Source organism: Mya arenaria, chromosome 14 (assembly GCF_026914265.1).
Source record: "Mya arenaria isolate MELC-2E11 chromosome 14, ASM2691426v1".
NCBI classification, from domain to species: domain Eukaryota; kingdom Metazoa; phylum Mollusca; class Bivalvia; order Myida; family Myidae; genus Mya; species Mya arenaria.
The window spans coordinates 41,301,255-41,324,300 of NC_069135.1; the positions used below are offsets into that span (position 1 = coordinate 41,301,255).

Consider the following 23,046-nt stretch of genomic DNA (forward strand, 5'->3'; position numbering starts at 1 on the left):
ACGACATGGTAGTATATCATAACGAAATGGTAGTATATCATAACGATATGGTAGTATATCATAACGAAATGGTAGTATATCATAACGAAATGGTAGTATATCATAACGATATGGTAGTATATCATAACGATATGGTAGTATGTCTTGACGACATGGTAGTATATCATAACGATATGGTAGTATATCATAACGACATGGTAGTATGTCATAACGACATGGTAGTATATCATAACGACATGGTAGTATGTCATAACGATATGGTAGTATGTCACAACGACATGGTAGTATATCATAACGATATGGTAGTATATCACAACGACATGGTAGTATGTCATAACGATATGGTAGTATATCACAACGACATGGTAGTATATCATAACGATATGGTAGTATATCATAACGACATGGTAGTATATCATAACGATATGGTAGTATGTCATAACGATATGGTAGTATATCATAACGATATGGTAGTATGTCATAACGATATGGTAGTATGTCATAACGATATGGTAGTATGTCATAACGATATGGTAGTATGTCATAACGATATGGTAGTATATCATAACGACATGGTAGTATATCATAACGATATGGTAGTATATCATAACGATATGGTAGTATATCATAACGATATGGTAGTATGTCATAACGATATGGTAGTATATCATAACGATATGGTATTATGTCATAACGACATGGTATTATGTCATAATGATATGGTAGTATGTCATAACGATATGGTAGTATGTCATAACGATATGGTAGTATGTCATAACGATATGGTAGTATGTCTTGACGATATGGTAGTATGTCATAACGATATGGTAGTATATCATAACGATATGGTAGTATGTCATAACGATATGGTAGTATGTCATAACGATATGGTAGTATATCATAACGATATGGTATTATGTCATAACGACATGGTATTATATCATAACGATATGGTAGTATGTCATAACGGTATGGTAGTATATCATAACGATATGGTAGTATATCATAACGACATGGTATTATGTCATAACGATATGGTAGTATGTCATAACGATATGGTATTATGTCATAACGATATGGTAGTATGTCATAACGACATGGTAGTATGTCATAACGATATGGTAGTATGTCATAACGATATGGTAGTATGTCATAACGATATGGTAGTATGTCTTGACGATATGGTATTATGTCATAACGACATGGTAGTATGTCATAACGACATGGTAGTATGTCCTAACGATATGGTAGTATGTCATAACGACATGGTAGTATGTCACAACGACATGGTAGTATGTCCTAACGATATGGTATTATGTCCTAACGACATGGTAGTATGTCACAACGACATGGTAGTATGTCCTAACGACAGGGTATTATGTCATAACGATATGGTAGTATGTCACAACGACATGTTATTATGTCCTAACGATATGGTAGTATGTCACAACGACATGTTATTATGTCCTAACGATATGGTATTATGTCCTATCATTGTTTAAGAAGAAAAAGCATGTATTCGTACTTTAAAATAAGATTCCATATTAGGCCGCTAGGACGCTAGGCCGCTAACTTCACGCCGCTAGGCCGCTAGGCCGCTGGATCGCTTGATCGACTTCTAGGAAAAAATGTTGAAAATCGCTTAAGACTGATGATTGGTGCATATAAATAGCAAATATATCATTGTTTCAGAAGAAAAGGCATGTATTCGTACTTTAAAATAAGATACCATATTAGGCCGCTAGACCGCTAACTTCACGCCGCTAGGCCGCTTGATCGCTTGATCAACTTCATGGAAAAAATGTTGAAAATCGCTTCAGACTGATGATTGGTGCATATAAATAGCAAATATATCATTGCTTTAGAAGAGCAGACATGTTTGCATGCTTTAAATAGAAAAATGTTTTATCAACTTTGAAACAAATGTTGTACGCTAACTTCACGCCGCTAGGCCGCTAACTTCACGCCGCTAGGCCACTAGGCCGCTAGGCCGCTAACTTCACGCCGCTAGGCCGTTAGGCCGCTAACTTCACGTACATATTAGTAAAACACAATTATGCATTAGAATTAAGAAAAAAATAAACGCATCAACCTATAATGTGCGCCTTTTAAAACTTAATGATTAATACCGCTTGTACATTGACATCAGACTTCAAACCATCTTGGATCAATAGTTTATATATCATCGTCCCAGAATGAACTGCAATGTACACAATAAAACTATACTATGTAGGTTGTATGTATGACAATAATTAATATAAAGAACAACAAATACAACAGAGCGAATACATTATATATACTTAGAGTTGAACCCCGTTGGCTCGAAGTCCCAGTGACCGGCGAAAATACCTCGAGCTTTGGGGAATTCGAGCCAAACGGGAATGTTTACCTTCAGTATTAAGAAATCGGTCCTTAACATCCAGTTCGAGCCAACAAGAAAATCGAGTAAAGCGAGTTCGAGCCAGCGGAGTTCGACTGTACACGTATTTGATATGTCGTATCCTAAATAATGTACATTATTACACTTTCATCATTCTTATCATCTTTTGTAATGAAGTTTTATAACCAACCAATCATAAGATGTTATTGAATCTAGGATACGCCATTTAATATTTGTATTAAAGTATATATCACAATTATATCAAATACGTTTTGAGTATTTACTTTGTTAAAATAAGAATACCTAGGCCTAAAAATACTTCTGGTTCGGGTTACCCGACCCTTCCTACGAACAAATACTGACCCTACCAACGAAATGGGCACATACCCTACCAGCGATATAGGAACATACCCTACTTACAAAATAGACGCAGACCTTACCTACGACATAGGCATATACTTTACCTAAGATAAAGGCACCGACCCTACCTACAACATAGACACAGACCCTACCTACGATATAGGCACATACCCTACCTACAACATAGACGCAGACCCTACCTGCGACATAGGAACATACCCTACCTACAAAATAGACGCAGACCCTACTTACTACATAGGCACATACCTTACCTACGATATAGGCACCGACCCCAACAACAACATAGACACAGACCCTACCTACGATATAGGCACCGACCATACCTACGATATAGGCACAGACCCTACCTACGATATAGGCACCGACCATACCTACGATATAGGCAAAGACCCTACCTACGACAGAGAGACAGACTCTACCTACGACATAGGCACCGACCTCACCTACGATATAGGCACCGACCCTACCTGCGACATGGACACCGACCCTACCTACGACATAGGCACCGACCCTACCTACAACATAGACACAGACCCTACCTACGATATAGGCACAAACCCTACCTACGATATAGACACCGACCCTACCTACAAAAGAGGCACCGACCCTACCTACAACATAGACACAGACCCTACCTACGATATAGGCACCGACCCTACCTACAACATAGACACAGACCCTACCTACGATATAGGCACAGACCCTACCTACGATATAGGCACCGACCCTACCTACGACATGGACACAGACCCTACCTACGATATAGGCACAGACCCTACCTACGATATAGACACCGACCCTACCTACAAAAGAGGCACCGACCCTACCTACAACATAGACACAGACCCTAACTACGATATAGGCACCGACCCTACCTACAACATAGACACAGACCCTACCTACGATATAGGCACAGACCCTACCTACGATATAGGCACCGACCCTACCTACGACATAGACACAGACCCTACCTACGATATAGGCACCGACCCTACCTACAACATAGACACAGACCCTACCTACGACATAGGCACCGACCCTACCTACAACATAGACACAGACCCTACCTACGATATAGGCACCGACCATACCTACGATATAGGCACAGACCCTACCTTCGATATAGGCATCGACCATACCTACGATATAGGCAAAGACCCCACCTACGACAGAGAGACAGACTCTACCTACGATATAGGCACCGACCCTACCTACGACAGGGAGACAGACTCTACCTACGATATAGGCACCGACCCTACCTACGACATAGATACATATCCTACCTACAACATAGACACAGACCATACCTACGATATAGGCACCGACCCTACCTACGACATAGATACATATCCTACCTACAACATAGACACAGACCCTACCTACGATATAGGCACCGACCCTACCTACGATATAGGCACCGACCCTACCTACAAGGGAGGCACCGACCCTACCTACAACATAGACACAGACCCTACCTACGATATAGGCACCGACCCTACCTACAACATAGACACAGACCCTACCTACGATATAGGCACAGACCCTACCTACGATATAGACACCGACCCTACCTACAAAAGAGCCACCGACCCTACCTACAACATAGACACAGACCCTAACTACGATATAGGCACCGACCCTACCTACAACATAGACACAGACCCTACCTACGATATAGGCACAGACCCTACCTACGATATAGGCACCGACCCTACCTACGACATGGACACAGACCCTACCTACGATATAGGCACCGACCCTACCTACAACATAGACACAGACCCTACCTACGACATAGGCACCGACCCTACCTACAACATAGACACAGACCCTACCTACGATATAGGCAAAGACCCTACCTACGACATAGGCATCGACCATACCTACGACATAGACACAGACCCTACCTACGATATAGGCACCGACCCTACCTACGACATAGGCACCGACCATACCTACGACATAGGCACCGACCCTACCTACAACATAGACACAGACCCTACCTACGATATAGGCACAGACCCTACCTACAATATAGGCACCGACCCTACCTACAACATAGACACAGACCCTACCTACAATATAGGCACCGACCCTACCTACAACATAGACACAGACCTTACCGACGATATAGGCACCGACCCTACCTACGATATAGACACCGACACTACCTACGACATAGAGACAGACCATACCTTCGATATAGGCACTGACCCTACCTACGACATAGGCACAGATCATACCTACGACATAGGCACAGACCCTACCTACGACATAGGCACCGACCCTACCTACGATATAGGCACCGACCCTACCTACGATATAGGCACAGACCCTACCTACAACATAGACACAGACCCTACCTACGATATAGGCACCGACCCTACCTACAACATAGACACAGACCCTACCTACGATATAGACACCGACCCTACCTACAACATAGACACAGAACCTACCTACGACATAGGCACAGACCCTACCTACGATATAGGAACTGACCCTACCTACAACATAGACACAGACCCTACCTACGACATAGGCACCGACCCTACCTACGACATAGACACAGACCCTACCTACAACATAGACACAGACCCTACCTAAGACATAGGCACCGACCCTTAATATGATATAGGCACCGACCCTACCTACAACATAGACACAGACCCTACCTACAACATAGACACAGACCCTACCTACAACATAGACACAGACCCTACCTTAGACATAGGCACCGACCCTAAATATGATATAGGCCACGACCCTACCTATGAAATAGACACAAACCCTACCTACGACATAGGCACCGACCCAACCTGTGACATAGGCACCAACCCTACCTACGACATAGGCACCGACCCTACCTACAAGGGAGGCACCGACCCTACCTACAACATAGACACAGACCCTACCTACGATATAGGCACCGACCCTACCTACGATATAGACACAGACCCTACCTACGATATAGGCACCGACCCTACCTACGATATAGACACCGACCCTACCTACGATATAGGCACAGACCCTACCTACAACATAGACACAGACCCTACCTACGATATAGGCACCGACCCTACCTTTCACAAAGGCATCGACCTTACCTTCGACATAGGCACCGATCCTAAATACGATATAGGTACATACCGTACCTACGACATAAGCACTGACCCTACTTACGATATTTGCATTGACCCTAAATACGATATAGACAAAGACCCTACTTACAAATTAGACACAGACCCTACCTTCGACATAGGCACCGACCCTACCTACGAAATAGGCACCGACCCTACTTACGACATGACATCGACCCTGTCTTCAACATAGGCACATATCCTACCTACGACATAGACACCGACCCTACCTACGATATAGGCACCGACCCTACCTACGATATAGGCACAGACCCTACCTACGATATAGGCACAGACCCTACCTACGATATAGGCACAGACCCTACCTACGATATAGACACAGACCCTACCTACGACATAGGCACCGACCCTACCTACGATATAGGCACCGACCCTAAATACGATATAGGCACCGACCCTACCTATGACATAGACACAGACCCTACCTACGACATAGGCACCGACCTCACCTACGATATAGGCACCGACCCTACCTGCGACATGGACACCGACCCTACCTACGACATAGGCACCGACCCTACCTGCGACATGGACACAGACCCTACCTACGACGTAGGCATATACCTCACCTACGATATAGGCACCGACCCTACATACGACATAGGTACCGACCCTACGTACGACAAAGCCACCGATCCTAAATAAGACATAGGTACATACCCTACCTACGATATAAGCACTAACCCTACCTACGATAAAGGCATCGACCCTAAATTCGATATAGACACAAACCCTACTTACGAATTAGACGCAGACCCTTCCAACGAAATAGAAACCGATCATACCTGTGACAAAGGCACCGGCCCTATCTACGACATAGGCACCGACCTTAAATACTACATAGGCACCGACCCTTAATACGACATAGGCACATACCCTACCTACGACATAGGCACCGACCCTACCAACGACATAATCACCGACCCTACCTACGACAAAGGCACCGACCCTACCTACAACATAGGCACCGATCCTACCTACGACATAAGCAACGACCCTACCTACGACATAGGCACCGACCCTACCTACGACATAGGTACCGATCCTACCTACGACATAGGCATCGACCCTACATACGACATAGGTACCAACCATACCTACGACATAGGCACCGACCCTATCTATGAAAAAGGCACCGATCCTACCTACGACGTAGGCACCGAACCTACCTACGACATAGACATCGACTCTACCTACGACATAGGCACAGACCCTACCTACGATATAGGCACCGACCCTACCTACAACATAGACACAGACCCTACCTACGATATAGGCACCGACCCTACCTACGATATAGACACAGACCCTACCTACGATATAGGCACCGACCCTACCTACGATATAGGCACAGACCCTACCTACGACATAGACACAGACCCTACCTACGATATAGGCACTGACCCTACCTACGACATAGGCACAGACCCTACCTACGACATAGGCACTGACCCTACCTACGACATAGGCACCGACTCTACCTACAACATAGGCACCGACCCTACCTACGATAAAGGCACAGACCCTACCTACAACATAGACACAGACCCTACCTACGATATAGGCACCGACCCTACCTACAACATAGACACAGACCCTACCTACGATATAGACACCGACCCTACCTACAACATAGACACAGACCCTACCTACGACATAGGCACAGACCCTACCTACGATATAGGAACTGACCCTACCTACGACATAGACACAGACCCTACCTACAACATAGACACAGACCCTACCTAAGACATAGGCACCGACCCTTAATATGATATAGGCACCGACCCTACCTACAACATAGACACAGACCCTACCTACAACATAGACACAGACCCTACCTACAACATAGACACAGACCTACCTAAGACATAGGCATCGACCCTAAATATGATATAGGCCACGACCCTACCTATGAAATAGACACAAACCCTACCTACGACATAGGCACCGACCCAACCTGTGACATAGGCACCGACCATACCTACGACATAGGCACCGACCCTACCTACGATATAGACACAGACCCTACCTACGACGTAGGCACCGACCCTACCTACGACGTAGGTACATACCTTACCTATGATATAGGCACCTACCCTACCTTCAAAGTAGACTCCGACCATACCTACGACATAGGCATCGACCTCACCTACGATATAGGCACCGACCCTACCTTCCACAAAGGCATCGACCTTACCTACGACATAGGCACCGATCCTAAATACGATATAGGTACATACCGTACCTACGACATAAGCACTGATCCTACTTACGATATAGGCATTGACCCTAAATACGATATAGACAAAGACCCTACTTACAAATTAGACACAGACCCTACCTTCGACATAGGCACCGACCCTACCTACAAAATAGACACCGACCCTACAACAAAGGCACATATCCTACTTACGACATAGACACCGACCTAACCTACGATATAGGCACCGACCCTACTTACGACATAGGCACAGACCCTACCTACGATATAGGCACAGACCCTACCTACGAAATAGGCACAGACCCTACCTACAACATAGACACAGACCCTACCTACGATATAGGCACCGACCCTACCTACGATATAGGTACCGACCCTAAATACGATATAGGCACCGACCCTACCTATGACATAGACACAGACCCTACCTACGATATAGGCACCGACCCTACCTACGACATGGACACCGACCCTACCTACGACATAGGCACCGACCCTACCTGCGACATGGACACAGACCCTACCTACGACGTAGGCATATACCTCACCTACGATATAGGCACCGACCCTACATACGACATAGGTACCGACCCTACTTACGACAAAGCCACCGATCCTAAATAAGACATAGGTACATACCCTACCTACGATATAAGCACTAACCCTACCTACAATATAGGTATCGACCCTAAATTCGATATAGACACAAACCCTACTTACGAAATAGACGCAGACCCTACCTTCGACATAGGCACAGACCCTTCCAACGAAATAGACACCGATCATACCTGTGACAAAGGCACCGGCCCTATCTACGACATAGGCACCGACCCTAAATACTACATAGGCACCGACCCTTAATACGACATAGGCACCGACCCTACCAACGACATAGTCACCAACCCTACCAACGACATAGGCACCGACCATACCTACGACATAGTCACCGACCCTACCTACGACATAGACACCGACCCTACCTACGACATAGGCACCGACCCTACCAACGACATAGTCACCGACCCTACCTACGACAAAGGCACCGACCCTACCTACAACATAGGCACCGATCCTACCTACGACATAAGCAACGACCCTACCTACGACATAGGCACCGACCCTACCTACGACATAGGTACCGATCCTACCTACGACATAGGCATCGACCCTACATACGACATAGGTACCAACCATACCTACGACATAGGCACCGACCCTATCTATGAAAAAGGCACCGATCCTACCTACGACGTAGGCACCGAACCTACCTACGACGTAGACACCGAACCTACCTACGACATAGGCACCGACTCTACCTACGACATAGGCACCGACTCTACCTACGACATAGGTACCGACCCTACCTACGACATAGGCACTGACTCTACCTACGACATAGGCACCGACTCTACCTACGACATAGGCACTGACTCTACCTACGACATAGGTACCGACCCTACCTACGACATAGGCACTGACTCTACCTACGACATAGGCACCGACCCTACCCTGAAATCACCTCTTCCTTCCTGAAATCACGGCCAGGTGACTGCATATTGTTTAGGTATCATTTCAAGGGAAGTTATGTGTTCAGAAAGAATTATTTATAAGCATAAGACGTATAAAACGTAATATTACAACTAAGCTTTTTAGATGTTAAAAAATATTATAAATAATAGCAACATTGCCCAGCTTCTGTTTTAGGTTGTCCAGTTAGCGCAGTGGTTAGTAAACTCGCTTCACACCTAGGCGACATGGGTTTGATTCTCGGCTTATGCACATCTGAATTTGTTGTGTTGTCACCAAGCCGGACAAGTATGTTACTCTCGGGGAAGCCGGTTTCCCCAACAAGACCACACTCTCTTGTAACATCGTGCTAAAGAGAATGATTAATATTATGTTGTAATAATGTAAAATTAGATTAAGCTTGTGAACGGTTTCAGCTAAAATAAATAACACCACATTATTTAGAAAACTATCTTAAGATCTATCTTCAGTAAATGATATGTTTCATTATTAACAACAGTATTATTCTAAACATATTATGTTTATGAATGTTTAATCTTAATGTTTCAATTATCAACGTTTAACACGTTTTTTTCTAAAACAATTGCGTTATGGTTCAGACTGGTCTGAAATGCACCTACTATGTCAGTGTATCAGCAGTCGCGTTTAAGCTGAAACTGACGATTTTATATATGGGATGACGGTCGCAAACTTACCGAGACTGTCGATGAAACACGTGAGATGTACGTCCTAGTCCAACGGAGACTGTTAATGTAACACGTGAGATGTAAGCTCCAGTCCAACGGAGACTGTCGATGTAACACGTGGGAAGTAAGTCCCAGTCCAACGGATACTGTGCGATGAAAGTCTCAAACTAACCGAGATTGTCGATGCTACACATGTGATGAAAGTCTCAATCTTACCGAGACTGTAGGTATTAAAACACTCTCAAACTAACCGATACTGTTCATGTAACACGTGTAAATGTAATGTTAGTCTCAATCTAACCGAGACTGTCTATAGTACATATGGGATGTAAGTCTCAATCTTATATGAGACGGTCGATGTAACAGGTTATATGTAAGTCTCAATCAAACCGGTCTGTCAATGGTTTACTAGTATGCGAGATGTAAGTCTCATTCCAATAAAGACTATTGATGTTAAACCTGAGATGTAAGTCTCATACTAACCGAGATTTTGGATGTAATAAGTGAGATGTAAGTCTCAATAAAACCGAGACTGTCGATGTTATACGTGAGATGTAAGTATGAATCTAGCCGAGACTGTCGATGTTATACGTGATATGTAAGTCTCAATCTAACCGAGACTGTCAATGTTATACGTGAGATGTAAGTATGAATCTAGCCGAGACTGTCGATGTTATACGTGAGATGTAAGTATGAATCTAGCCGAGACTGTCGATGTTATACGTGAGATGTAAGTCTCAATACAACCGAGACTGTCTATGTAATACATGACATGTAAGTCTCAATCTCATCGAAACTGTCGATGTTATTCGTAATATGTATATTGTGCTTTTGGATTGCGTTCTTGAGAATCTATCTTTCAAAATGTATTAAACTAATTTCAGTATACGTTCAAAATTGAGTATGCATTTTTCAAAAGATGATTTTCTAATGGTTCACGTAAACCCTATCACCGACATTGAATTAAGAGATCGTTTTATTATTTTTCTATTGCAATTCAGCTGACTGTGTGTATATTATGCAAGCAAATCATGATTATATTTAAATTGAAAAAATCAGTATGATGCCAACGTATTTATTGACACCAGAACGAATTTAATCAAGCGTTTATTCGCCTCTTTTTTAATAGGCTTATGAAACGGAGACAACAAGGAATAACAAAAATTCCAGAAATCAGAATACTAGTATATGCTTGTTAATAGGCAAAATACGGTCGAACCTCGTTGGCTCGAAATCGCTTGGCTCGAATTTCTCGTTGGCTCGAACTCGATGTAAAGGGCGATTTCTTTAAGCAGAAGGTAATCATTTTGGCTTGGCTCGAACTCCGAGGCTCGATGTGTTTTCGCTGGTCCTTGGGAGCCAACGGGGTTCGACTGTATATATACATACACACACACACGAAAATTAAACGTTCTACATTCATCAAATAGAACATATACATATATATATAATATTTCACATAGTTTGTTGAATATAAATTGTCAAAAATATGATACAATAAAAGTATTCACAAAATGCTTTTGGATTCATATCCGTATTGCTTATAGCCAGCGGTCTAAACACAACAATTTTATTTGACAATACTGAAATGTACTTTGCAACTATAAGGAAGATCCCAGTTCGATAGTAGCAAATCAAACATTGATAGTTTTTAGTTTTAATTCAACTTGATAACAACAAGTGTGTCTTTATATCCACCAACAATCAGAGAAGAAGTGCTGCTGCTGAAAAATAAATCACGCGGACCGTACAGTCCGTCTTCTTTCCTTGCCAGGGTGGCCAACTTCTTCTTCCCGTCTTTGTCAACCTGCAGCACTGTGTCGGAGTCATAGCAGCAGACGAACACGTGTCCAGCAGGTGTCACGTGTACTCCGGCAGGGTTTTCCATATCAGGGTCAGTGAGTAAGGCCAGCTTGTTTCCGTTGTTGTCCAGGGTGATCAGTTGATTTTTATCGTAGTTTGTAATGTAAATCGTCTTCCCGTCGTTACTGATGGCACATTTCTCCACCGTCCTATCCCCAGACTTGTCCTCGTACAGCATCTTCACCTTCTGTCCCGACATCGTGTAGACGTACAGGGCGAAACCGCAGGAGATGTAAAGCTGGCCACTATGATAAGCTGCGGCAGTACAACCATGGCTGAAACTTAACTTCCTTGTAGTAATGAGTTTCCCTTTCGTAGCATTAATAAAATGAAGTTCGTTGTCAACACAAACGGCCACTTCATTTCCGTCAATGTGACACACGTCCCATGGATCCCCCGGGACATCACAGTGGTCGATCACCCTGTACTCCTTGTCCAGGAGCTTCACTTTACAATTATTCCAGTCTACTATTACAAACTCTCCACTAGGCATTTCACACACGCCACGAATAGCACATTGATCTTTGTCATCACTCATCTTCACGTTGTACTCCTTGTACTCTGCAACACTGAAGACGTGGTTTGGATCGGAAAGGGGATCTTCTCGCTGTTTGGTCATTACAGTTTGTTCTTCAATCTCTCCAAACGTCTTTACTGCAGATAAAAGTTCTTCTATAAGGTTATTGGCTTGAAATGTTACATTGTAACACTCAATGGTTGATATGCCACGAAGATGATCGTTTGCTTGTGAAATCATATCCTGGCTCTTTCTGTACGCAATATATGATTTTGACTCGCTTGATTTTGCTTTGGTTTGAAAAGCGGCAATCATGTTTTGTAATTCGATAGTCATTTTATCACAAGTTTCGATATCTTTCTTTAGTTTTTTTTCAAGTTCAGCTATCATTCCGTCCAAGTCCTGTAAAGTTGTTTTCTCAATCTTGTCAAGGATTTCGTTGATCCTTTTACGTATGGTTTTAATTTCGTCAGAAATGGCTGCCCGCGTCTTTTTCAGAGATGTCGTATTCTTCAATCGTGCTTCTTTCATCTTCTCGAATTGCTTTTGAACTTCAGCTATCTTCTTTGGAATTTGTTGAAACTCAATATTTCTCTGAACACCTTTTGCTACATCTGGAATGTGTTGGATTTTGGAGCATTGTCTGAAACAAAGAAGTTGTGAAACAGTTGTAATCAGATCTGCATAAACTGTATATGACCTTGCTAATGTGGGAAAATGTTACAGAAAATGATTTAAATATGACGCAAGTAACAAATAGCGGTTCCAGGCGAGGTGATGCGACCGTTTTCTTCCCTCTCCCCCTCTTAAATCGCCCAAGCTTACTTTTTAATGTTATATAGGAGAAAAAGATAATATATTACGCCAAAAAAGCATCATTCAGGGCTAGAATTTGATATATTTTTCTTTGGGGAAACCAAACCCCCATGAAAACCAATTAAATTTCTGTTCTGAGGGAGTGGCGCAGATCAAACGGCTACGCCCCTGAGTTACGCCCCCTCTGACGTCGAATCCTGGTTTTGCCCCTGGTATGTATAGTTTATTTACCGGTTGGTGGCTTAAAGGCGCACGCTATAGGTTGATGCCAGAAAATATCTTTCTTTCGAATTTTAATGCATTTTAAAGCTGCACTCTCACAGATTGAACGTTTTAACAACTTTTTTATTTTTTGTCTTGGAACGAGCCAATTTTTGCGAAAATCTATGGAAACCAGTTATATAAGACTGCTGACAAAAATTCAGATCGCAGATTTTTATATATAAGTTCAAAAATTGATGTTTTATACCGTTAGTAACCATAAAACATTAATTTTCGACCGGAAATATGAAAATCTACGATCTGTTTTTTGTCAACAATCTTATATCATTGGTGTGCAGATATATACGCAAAAAATTGCTCTTTCCGAGACAAAAAAAAATAAAAAAAGTTGTTAAAATGATCAATCTGTGAGAGTGCAGCTTTAATGTTTTATTTATTCTACTTAAATGATTAAAACCACAAAAGCGTATGATTTGTTTTCAGATTAAAAAGATAATACGATATAAATGATATGTTGGCACATTTTTAACTGGGGAATTTATGGCCAAAATAATACATTTTTGCATCATCTTACGTTGAGTGCCTTTAAATAGATGTTTTGTTAATACATACCTGTGGTCAATGGCAACGCATACAGAACAGCACAGCTGGTCATGGTCACCACATACCAGCTTCAGCGCCTCCCCGGGGTGCATCCCGCATCTCTCCAGGGCGTCCACCACCCCTGGGGCTGCCTCCCATTTCTTCACTTCCTTCCGGCCGAGCACCGCGTGCTTCTGATATAATACGTTATGTTTTGAAACACAGTTTTGGCAGTAATATTTTGTGCATTGAGTACAATAATGGTGAGCTTCTGTGTTAAATCCGTTCTCTTCACACGGAGAGCAGGAAAAATCGTGAATGAAGTCACAGCCTCTCTGAATGGATGATTCGAAATTAGATGCCATTTTCTCTCTAAAGTTTAAAAATGACTCACAAACTAGTTCAAACAGTCAGTTTCTGTTTATTTTGTAACTAGGAAGTAAATTATTTTGTACTCCGCTGATACGAAGAAAACAAATATTTCGATCAATTAAACACTGACATCTAACACGATATCAAAATGAATAGAATAGTTACAACCGTGCTAAATTTACAATTATGTTTCAAATCCAAAAAATATTGTTAAACATCCCGTTATTCCTCTGTCAACATTAAAACTCGTTATCGAATGTCAAGTGGGCCTTTCCAAACTCGGTTAAGTGTCGATCCCGGGGCCTGCCGAAGACTTGCCGAGTAGTAACGATTGTCTATCCCGAGCTGACCGGAGATTGCCGAATAGTTGTGGGAAGTACTTTTCCTTTATATTTTATAGCGAATTGACCCATTTCCATGAACAATAACACTGAGTTCTAGTGCTTCTCGAACCCCAACACCGTCTATGGGAAGATATTGATGATCCAAAATTATATTCCATTTTCTCTCTCGAGTTTAAAATGACTCACGAACTAAAACAAATAGATGTTTATATAATCACGTCTGTCTATTTTGTAACACGGAAGTAAACTTGTTTGTACTGATACGAAGAAACCCAATATTTCGATCAATGTCACATTGACATTTTACACAATATCCAAATGTTAAGCGTTGTAACAACCGTGCTTAATAAACAATCATTTTTTCCCAAATGTAAACAAATTTTACATGCCGAGATTTAGTCCTGTATCAATATCAATAGTTGTTATCGGTTGTTAAGTAGGCGTTCCTACACTCGGAATGCATAACGAAATATGTATATCCCGAGCTTGCCGAAGACTGCCGAAATATCACGATTGCCCATAGACTGGTACCCTTCGTTACTTTTTAATCTAACGACAGGTATGCGCCAATCCGGATCAGCAGGTGCTCGTCAGTTGTCAATGTCAACAAAATGGCGGCACTTGCACCAAAGTTATGAATGAGACGATAGGATTTTCGAGAAATATCTCTTGTTGACTGATTTATTTAACAAGATAACCGCCTTGATTCATTGGCTGTCAGACTTTTCAACCCCAAGACTTTTCAACCCCTTTGTCATTTGTGAAATCAAAGACTTTTCAACCCCTTTGTCATTTCAACCCCTAAAAGTGCTAAGACTTTTCAACCCCACCTTAAACAAAGACTTTTCAACCCCTAATAAACGAAGACTTTTCAACCCCTTAATTTCTTAATAATAACTATAACAGTAAACAATTTATTTTGAAATTTCTTTTAAAAATCAAGAATATATTAAGACTAAAAATATAACAGACAAAAATATGTGATACATACAAAATATACATACTTGAAACACATGATATAACAATATTTCATTAAATATTTACATTGAAATAAATATAAAAAAAAATGCTTGACTGTCCATTTAGCTATTTAGTCACTTAGCAATAAATCTTCCCTATCTCCATGAGGAAATCCTCACACAATATAATATGTGCATGGTTCTGCTCCATAAATTAATTGAAACAGCGTTTGTTTTTCTTTTAGTTTTTTTAAACACTTTTTTTAAAACATTTTGTCATCAATAAAAAAGACAATAAAATGAGTTGAACTTTAAATAAAATTCTTCATAATATTTCAAAATATCTAGATTTAGCAGACAATGTTTAAGAAATACAAAAGTATACATTGAGTTCAAAGATGTTAAAAATGTATTATAGATTGAGATCCAAATGCTTTCAAATTACATAAGTGTAACATAAGATTTTATTAATGTTTTTTATTTCTCAGTTTAAAAAAAGTAAGGACATTCTTTTATAAAGTGGAATATATGTAAAAAAAATGCTATAAGCATTGTATTGTCTTTTCATATATGCAATTAAAGAATGGAATGAAGGTCGCACATTCATTAATGGGCAACATGTGTGACATGGTCATAAATTCCTAAGGGATTAAGGGCCTTCATAACACCTTTAATTGAGGTTATAGTAACTTGAAAGTGACAGTTAATTAAGGTTCTAATATCATGCCCATCATTCCAAACTATGGGCAGCTTGATACATGTTGTGTATGATTTTCAGGATTTAAAACCAAACAAAAAAATATATTTTATTTAATTATACCCGCAAACTCTGAATTTTAAGATAATACATTATCAAGAACTATAATCAAACTGTACTGAAATAGCAATATGGTACTACAAAAAAAAGTTTCCACTGCTGACCTTTTTTAAAAGCAATCTTTAATTGTATTTCAATAACAATTGGTTAAGTTTGTTGCAAAAACAATGAAAAAGACAACACCTGGCTGGCAAAAATAATAGGGGTTGAAAAGTCTTTGATATAGGGGTTGAAAAGTCTTCAATATGGCTATCAAAATATTTCAACTAGGGGTTGAAAAGTCTTTGATTTAGGGGTTGAAAAGTCCAAACAGGTAGGGGTGGAAAAGTCTTTAAAATAGGGGTTGAAAAGTCTAAGGGTTGAAAAGTCTTCTTTTTCAGAAGGGGTTGAAAAGTCTTGGGGTTGAAAAATCCTGCTCCCGATTCATTTATCTCAGTCAAGGTCCTTGATATGAATTCATTAGCCCAACTGAGTGGTCGTCGTGGCTCGCAACTGATATATCATAAAGATTTCTTTATTGAAGTCTAAAAACTCTCATTAAGTGATTAACGTAAACATGAAAACAAATTTTAACAAGAGCACCGCGGAGTGGGTGCCAACGCTCGTCTGTTTTTTTTCCAAGTCGAAAAGGGGGGATAACTCAATATTAATTAAAGGCAAAATTATATGACCTGCTATAAACATGCATAGTGTTAATAGGAACACGTGTAGCAAGTTTAATGTGAAAATGTTGAACGGTTTTTGAGTTATGAGGTAAGGTTAAAGTTTTTGGACGACGACGACGACGCAGACGCAGACGACGCCGACGACGCCAAGGCTATCACAATAACTCGACTTTTTTTCTTCGAAAAACAGACGAGCTAATAAAACAAAAATAGTATAGCTTGATCCTATTGTAAGAGACTTATGAATTTTCGAGAAATTGGGGCCGGAATTTGGCTGAACTCACACCTGAAGGACGGCATATCAAGTTTATGGAGATGCTTTGTAATCATTTAAAAGTGTCACAATAATACATCTGTGCAGATGTAATCAATTCTATCAACCCATATCTATTAGCTGGATTATATTCCAACTATATTTATGGCGTTACACCTGCATTGATAATCAAACAAAATGAGTGGATTGATGTCGGTAAGGTAAGATTATATCCAATAAGCAATTATTTAATAAGTAAATTTATCTCATATACATATACAGTACTGGTATTCATTAAGATAAAGCAAAATATTTTCATTCGTCTAGCGCCCAAAAGTCACGTGGTCTCAGTTTCAGATTTTGGTTCAAGCATTAAGCTAAGGTAAAGAATATTTAAAACATGTATACAGGTATATAGGGTCACGGACATTACAGACCATAGACATTACAGACCGGACACAACAGACCAGAATTGGGGATATAACAAACCATATTTAGGGACATTATGGACCATGATATATAATTTTTCTAGCAGTCTGTTTTAACTTTATAACATACCATATTTGCAGACAATGATATATAATTTAACTCATAGTTTGTTTTTACTTTATAATGTACCATATTTCGGGACATTATGAACCATGAACTATACATCACCACGGACCTATAAACCATATACATGTATATGGTTTATAGGTCCATGACATCACTCACTGTTTTAGAACAAAATTTATCAAATGCCATATTTGAGGTCAATTATAGACAATGATTTATAATTTTACATACAACTTATGTATACTTGCGAATGTGAATATTTATATGTTCTTATATGTGATAGATTGCTTTCTGAAATAAACTTTGGATTGTCATATTTGTTTGTTTTCCGTTTCATCTGTTTTTATTGAAAGGTTCAGTGACAGAACCCCATCACACTGGGTTTTCACACTTTCATGATTGCTAATTAAAGGCTGTCAGTATAATGTTTGTTTCTTTTATTATATACCAATTATAATTACCGGCCACAATTACAACTAATTAACACTGATTTATGCAACAGAAATTCCCAGTTTTAAACATCAGTTGGAGTGAATAAATTAAAAAAATAGTGTTAATAACATTATAAATCATGGTTTGTAAGTTTCTCAAGATGGTCAGTAATGTCCCTAAATATGGTCCGTTATGTCTGGTCAGTAATTTCCATAGTCTGTTATGTCCGTAATTTGGTATTTAAAGGGGCCTTAACTGTATCGTACACACAGTATGCCACAATATAATATATATACAAATTTATAAACAGGTTGAAATTCAAAAAAACTTCAAAAATCTTCATATAAATTCACTTACAGCTGGCTTTATACTATTTCTAGGCATAATTGTAAATGTATCTTAATGTTAATTGCTTGGCATGAAATTTTCTAACAAGTCCTGCTATATAAATAAATTACCAGTATATCAATATAATATTGATACACATGTAATTCAAACTCAAGACCAGTCAGTCGAAACAATATATTTATTGTAAAAATAGAATTACAATGGGCTATATAATATTGACAAAAATGTTCCAAAATTTTCGCAAAGAAAGGTTTGACACTTTTCTGGTTTGTAAAAAATGACAAGAATTTAAAAGCCCCTGAATGCTTTTCTAGTTGGCCACCGCTGGGATTTGAACCCAGAACTCTTTCTACATGGTAAGAAGTGTTTTTCTTAAACTACAGTGGCTGAGTAAAGAGCAGCATGGAGCATTATGTCGTAAATATATAATTTCTTACCAGAATAAGTACAAAAATCATTAATATTAAATAGTACAGTAACGAGGGCATACAGTGATTTTATTAACCAACTATGTAGGTAATTTCAATGTCAAGTGTATTTTGGCTAAAAAAAAGAGATATATGGTAATCCATCAATGTATAAGTAAGTTATGGTGCAGACACGAGCATGTGAACTCTTGTGTGACCTTGACCTTTGAGGTATGGACCCGGGTCAAGGTCACTGCACATTGTCTCAATGAGGAAAACATTTGTACAAAGTTATATGGTAATCCATCAATGCATAAGTAAGTTATAGTGTGAACACAAAATGTTACAGACAGACAGACAGATGGACAGACGAACGAAGTGCATTCTTATAAACCCTTCCCCACTCTATGGCGGGGAATTAAAAATCCATCAATAAGAATAGGGTTCAATCCAAAAAAATCCCCTTACTGATACATTGTAAGTTGTTACTTTTCTTCAAACAAATTTTGTCCAACACACAGGGGACAGAAACAAATTATTTTTATTCTGTCCTTTATGTATATATCTATATTCATTTAAGCTAGAATATATACAAATAATTTGTTTCTGCTCCCTGTGGTCTAACATTAAAAAATCCACATTATTACCAATATCACCAGATATCACATGCTATGTACATGGAATTTGATTATAAGTTTACAATAATAACACAAATAACTACAGATAACATTAGAAAATCCATGAAAATGTGCAAAAACATCAAACAAGTATCCATAACAATTTGCACATAATTTTTATGCAGTTATCATATTTTTGAAACCTCAAACTATTCGAAAAAAAACGAGGGCACATATGTCAAAAATATTAAAAATGTCAAGAATAGTCATATATAATCAAAGAAAAAAGTATAATTAATCTAAAAAATGCTATGTGCCATGCAATGAATAGTTAAAAATAACACATTTTATCCAAAAAACGTATCAAGGTGACATGCAAATTTTGTCCCAAAAAAGACGGTACCGACTTCTGAAGTATAATTATTCAACTAAGTTTGTCATTTTGGTAAATAAAGAAATAAGATTTCGATTATGTATATTCGTCGGAAATGGAATGAATAACATCAATATACCAACATTTTATACAAAGGAAAACAAAAACGTTTTTTACATCGGCTCTCCTGATTGTTTACTACTTACACCGCCATTTTGAATTGGTTCCCGTATTCCGAATACTTTTCGATTGTACGACGGGCACCTGGTTTAGCTGATACCGGTCTCTTTTTGTAGAAAAGAGAATAAGGGTACCAGTCTAGATTGCCCATCCGAAGTCATTTGGAATTCCTCGGCCTTTTCCATCAAAATCAACCTCGGGTGTATGCTGGTACACTCCGATGGCCTGATATTAACACGATTTTCAGACCATATTTATTTTTTGGTGGTTACCAAAAAATCCGCTATGGCCTACTCGGAGTTATTCCGAGCAGTTCCGAAAGCCTACGAAAGTAAACGGAGCACAAGCACGTGACAGTTATGAATAATCAATGAGGTCAGCAAATCAAAACAAAGATGGACAGATGAAAATGAAAAGAGAAACAGAGGCAGACAGAGATTGCCAAAATCGATCAGAAAGCGACGGTAAATGAAAAATGTAGGAAAGATATTGACGTCGATGGTTTATTTAGGCATTGATTGAAAGAAAAGGATAGCATTCAAAGCTTCAAATGGAGTGGGAAAATGGAGGGCGTGGAAACGAAACATCACGATAGGTTTGTGTTTTATCTTTAACATTTTACCTGATGTTTGAAAAACATTGATAGTTTATTTATTAACAGTCAGTAGGGCTATCTTTCGACACACTTTCGGGCGGGTGCACATACCCCATTTCCTTGGAGAACGGATGTACTTATTCGCCAAAATGTTAGTGAAAGTTCCTATTCAAAATCCAAAATAATTTCGAAAACTAACAAGAGCTGTCAGAGGCAGCATGATCGACTTTTTTCATTGCTATAATGCACCAGTCAGTTGTAACCCACGCCCCCCCCCCCCCAGGTCCGGGGGTATACTGGGGAAATGGGGCGTGCTTTTACCTTCCAGGTGGCCCCGCAGTACCGCGTAAATGGGGTGGTTTTATGTTCGCAAAAATTTGTGGGGAATGGACCTTACCTAGGGTCCCTGGGGTGCGGGGATTTTACCAACTGGTCGTCCCGGCAGGGCCGGGATTTTACCCGGGGTAGGCTGGAACGAAAGTCAAAGTCCCTGCTATTCCCCGGACCTACGGGGCTGTGGTTACAAATGACTGGTACATAAGCATTAAGGATTTCAGCACTTGCATTATCAATATGGGGGGCACACCCCACACCTAACCCCATAACTTCCTTGTTTACTGCCTATTTCAATGGTACTGGTACACTAATAAGCAATCAGGCATACTTTTTTATTGTTTTGACATTTCTTATCTTTTCCCTGTACGCTTTAAGTAATAAAAATGGTCAAAAGACGTCATTCAGGTGGCATATTTTTATATAGGATTAAAAAGAAATAAATTGCCCAAAATGTACCATTTCGGACTAGATATTATGTACATTTCCTAGGGGGTGAACCTGGCCGTTTGCCATCATTGCTGACCAGAATTATTCAGTTCGGGGGGGGGGGGGGGGGGGGGGGGGGGAGGACACACGTTGAAAGGTTACAACCCCTGAGTGACTCCAATCTTGTGTCAATTACTGGATCCGCCTTTGGCAGGCTTTTGCAAAACATGCCTGGATCACTGTAAATAAGATTACATGCAAATCCAGAATTTCTAAGTCAAATGTTAAAAGGGCAAAATACCGGTAGTTGGCATCATATGCAAGTTAGAGATATCGTCAAAAACTTGAAAAAGTCAAGCTAAATCCAATAGCAACTGCAATTCAATTGAAAAGAACAATTGTATACCGCACATTTATTGGCATTTCAATATATGTAATTTGTTTTGAAATATTTTCATTACCAAAAAATTGCATTTGATGTCTTTTTTGACTAACTGAAGGACCTGAGCCCAACCCCCAAATGTGTAAATACAGCCCTTCAATAAGCTGTGATAAAGCATTCGTTTGTTAAGAAAATCCATTCCTTTTGACAAATGGTCGAAATTAACACAAGCCAGTAAGCCCTGCACTGGTAAAATGCCTCGGGTCTTACCCAAATTCTGATTTTTGAGTTGCCTTTAGGCAAACTCTCTGGAGTCATGTTTGATACCATATTTCAGAGTTACACTTTTTTTCGCGGACCCCTTGATTCAGGTAGAATGCCGCGCTGAAAGAAGTTCCATATCTATCATGTTTTCCACATGCATAGTTCAATTATTATGTGTGATGTGTCTTAATAAATCATTTATTGTGCGAGTCTGAAACTCGATTATTTGCATTTTGGTCAAATGAAGGTATTAAAAATGATTTATCCTGTCTCGTAGTAATTTATGCTTTTACATATTGTCAGAGGGGTGAGCGCAAGACTGTGTTAAGTGTTAAAGCAATAAAGAATGCACTTAGCACAGT

General features: G+C 40.0%; 2 protein-coding genes across 2 annotated transcripts; one reads left to right on the forward strand and one right to left on the reverse strand.

Annotated features, from left to right (window-relative positions):
• The first annotated feature begins 6,402 nt into the window (after positions 1-6,402).
• On the forward strand, positions 6,403-9,679 carry LOC128216141 (clumping factor A-like). Its single transcript, XM_052922724.1, has 5 exons — positions 6,403-6,526; positions 6,815-7,006; positions 8,014-8,157; positions 8,490-8,729; positions 9,138-9,679. Exons 1-5 carry the CDS (start codon positions 6,403-6,405, stop codon positions 9,677-9,679), a joined length of 1,242 nt encoding a protein of 413 aa, XP_052778684.1.
• A 1,771-nt stretch (positions 9,680-11,450) lies between these two features.
• On the reverse strand, positions 11,451-15,516 carry LOC128215776 (uncharacterized). Its single transcript, XM_052922343.1, has 2 exons — positions 14,390-15,516; positions 11,451-13,382 (listed from the first exon to the last, which is right to left on the reverse strand). Exons 1-2 carry the CDS (start codon positions 14,722-14,724, stop codon positions 12,017-12,019), a joined length of 1,701 nt encoding a protein of 566 aa, XP_052778303.1. The 5' UTR covers positions 14,725-15,516; the 3' UTR covers positions 11,451-12,016.
• Between the last annotated feature and the right edge of the window lie 7,530 nt (positions 15,517-23,046).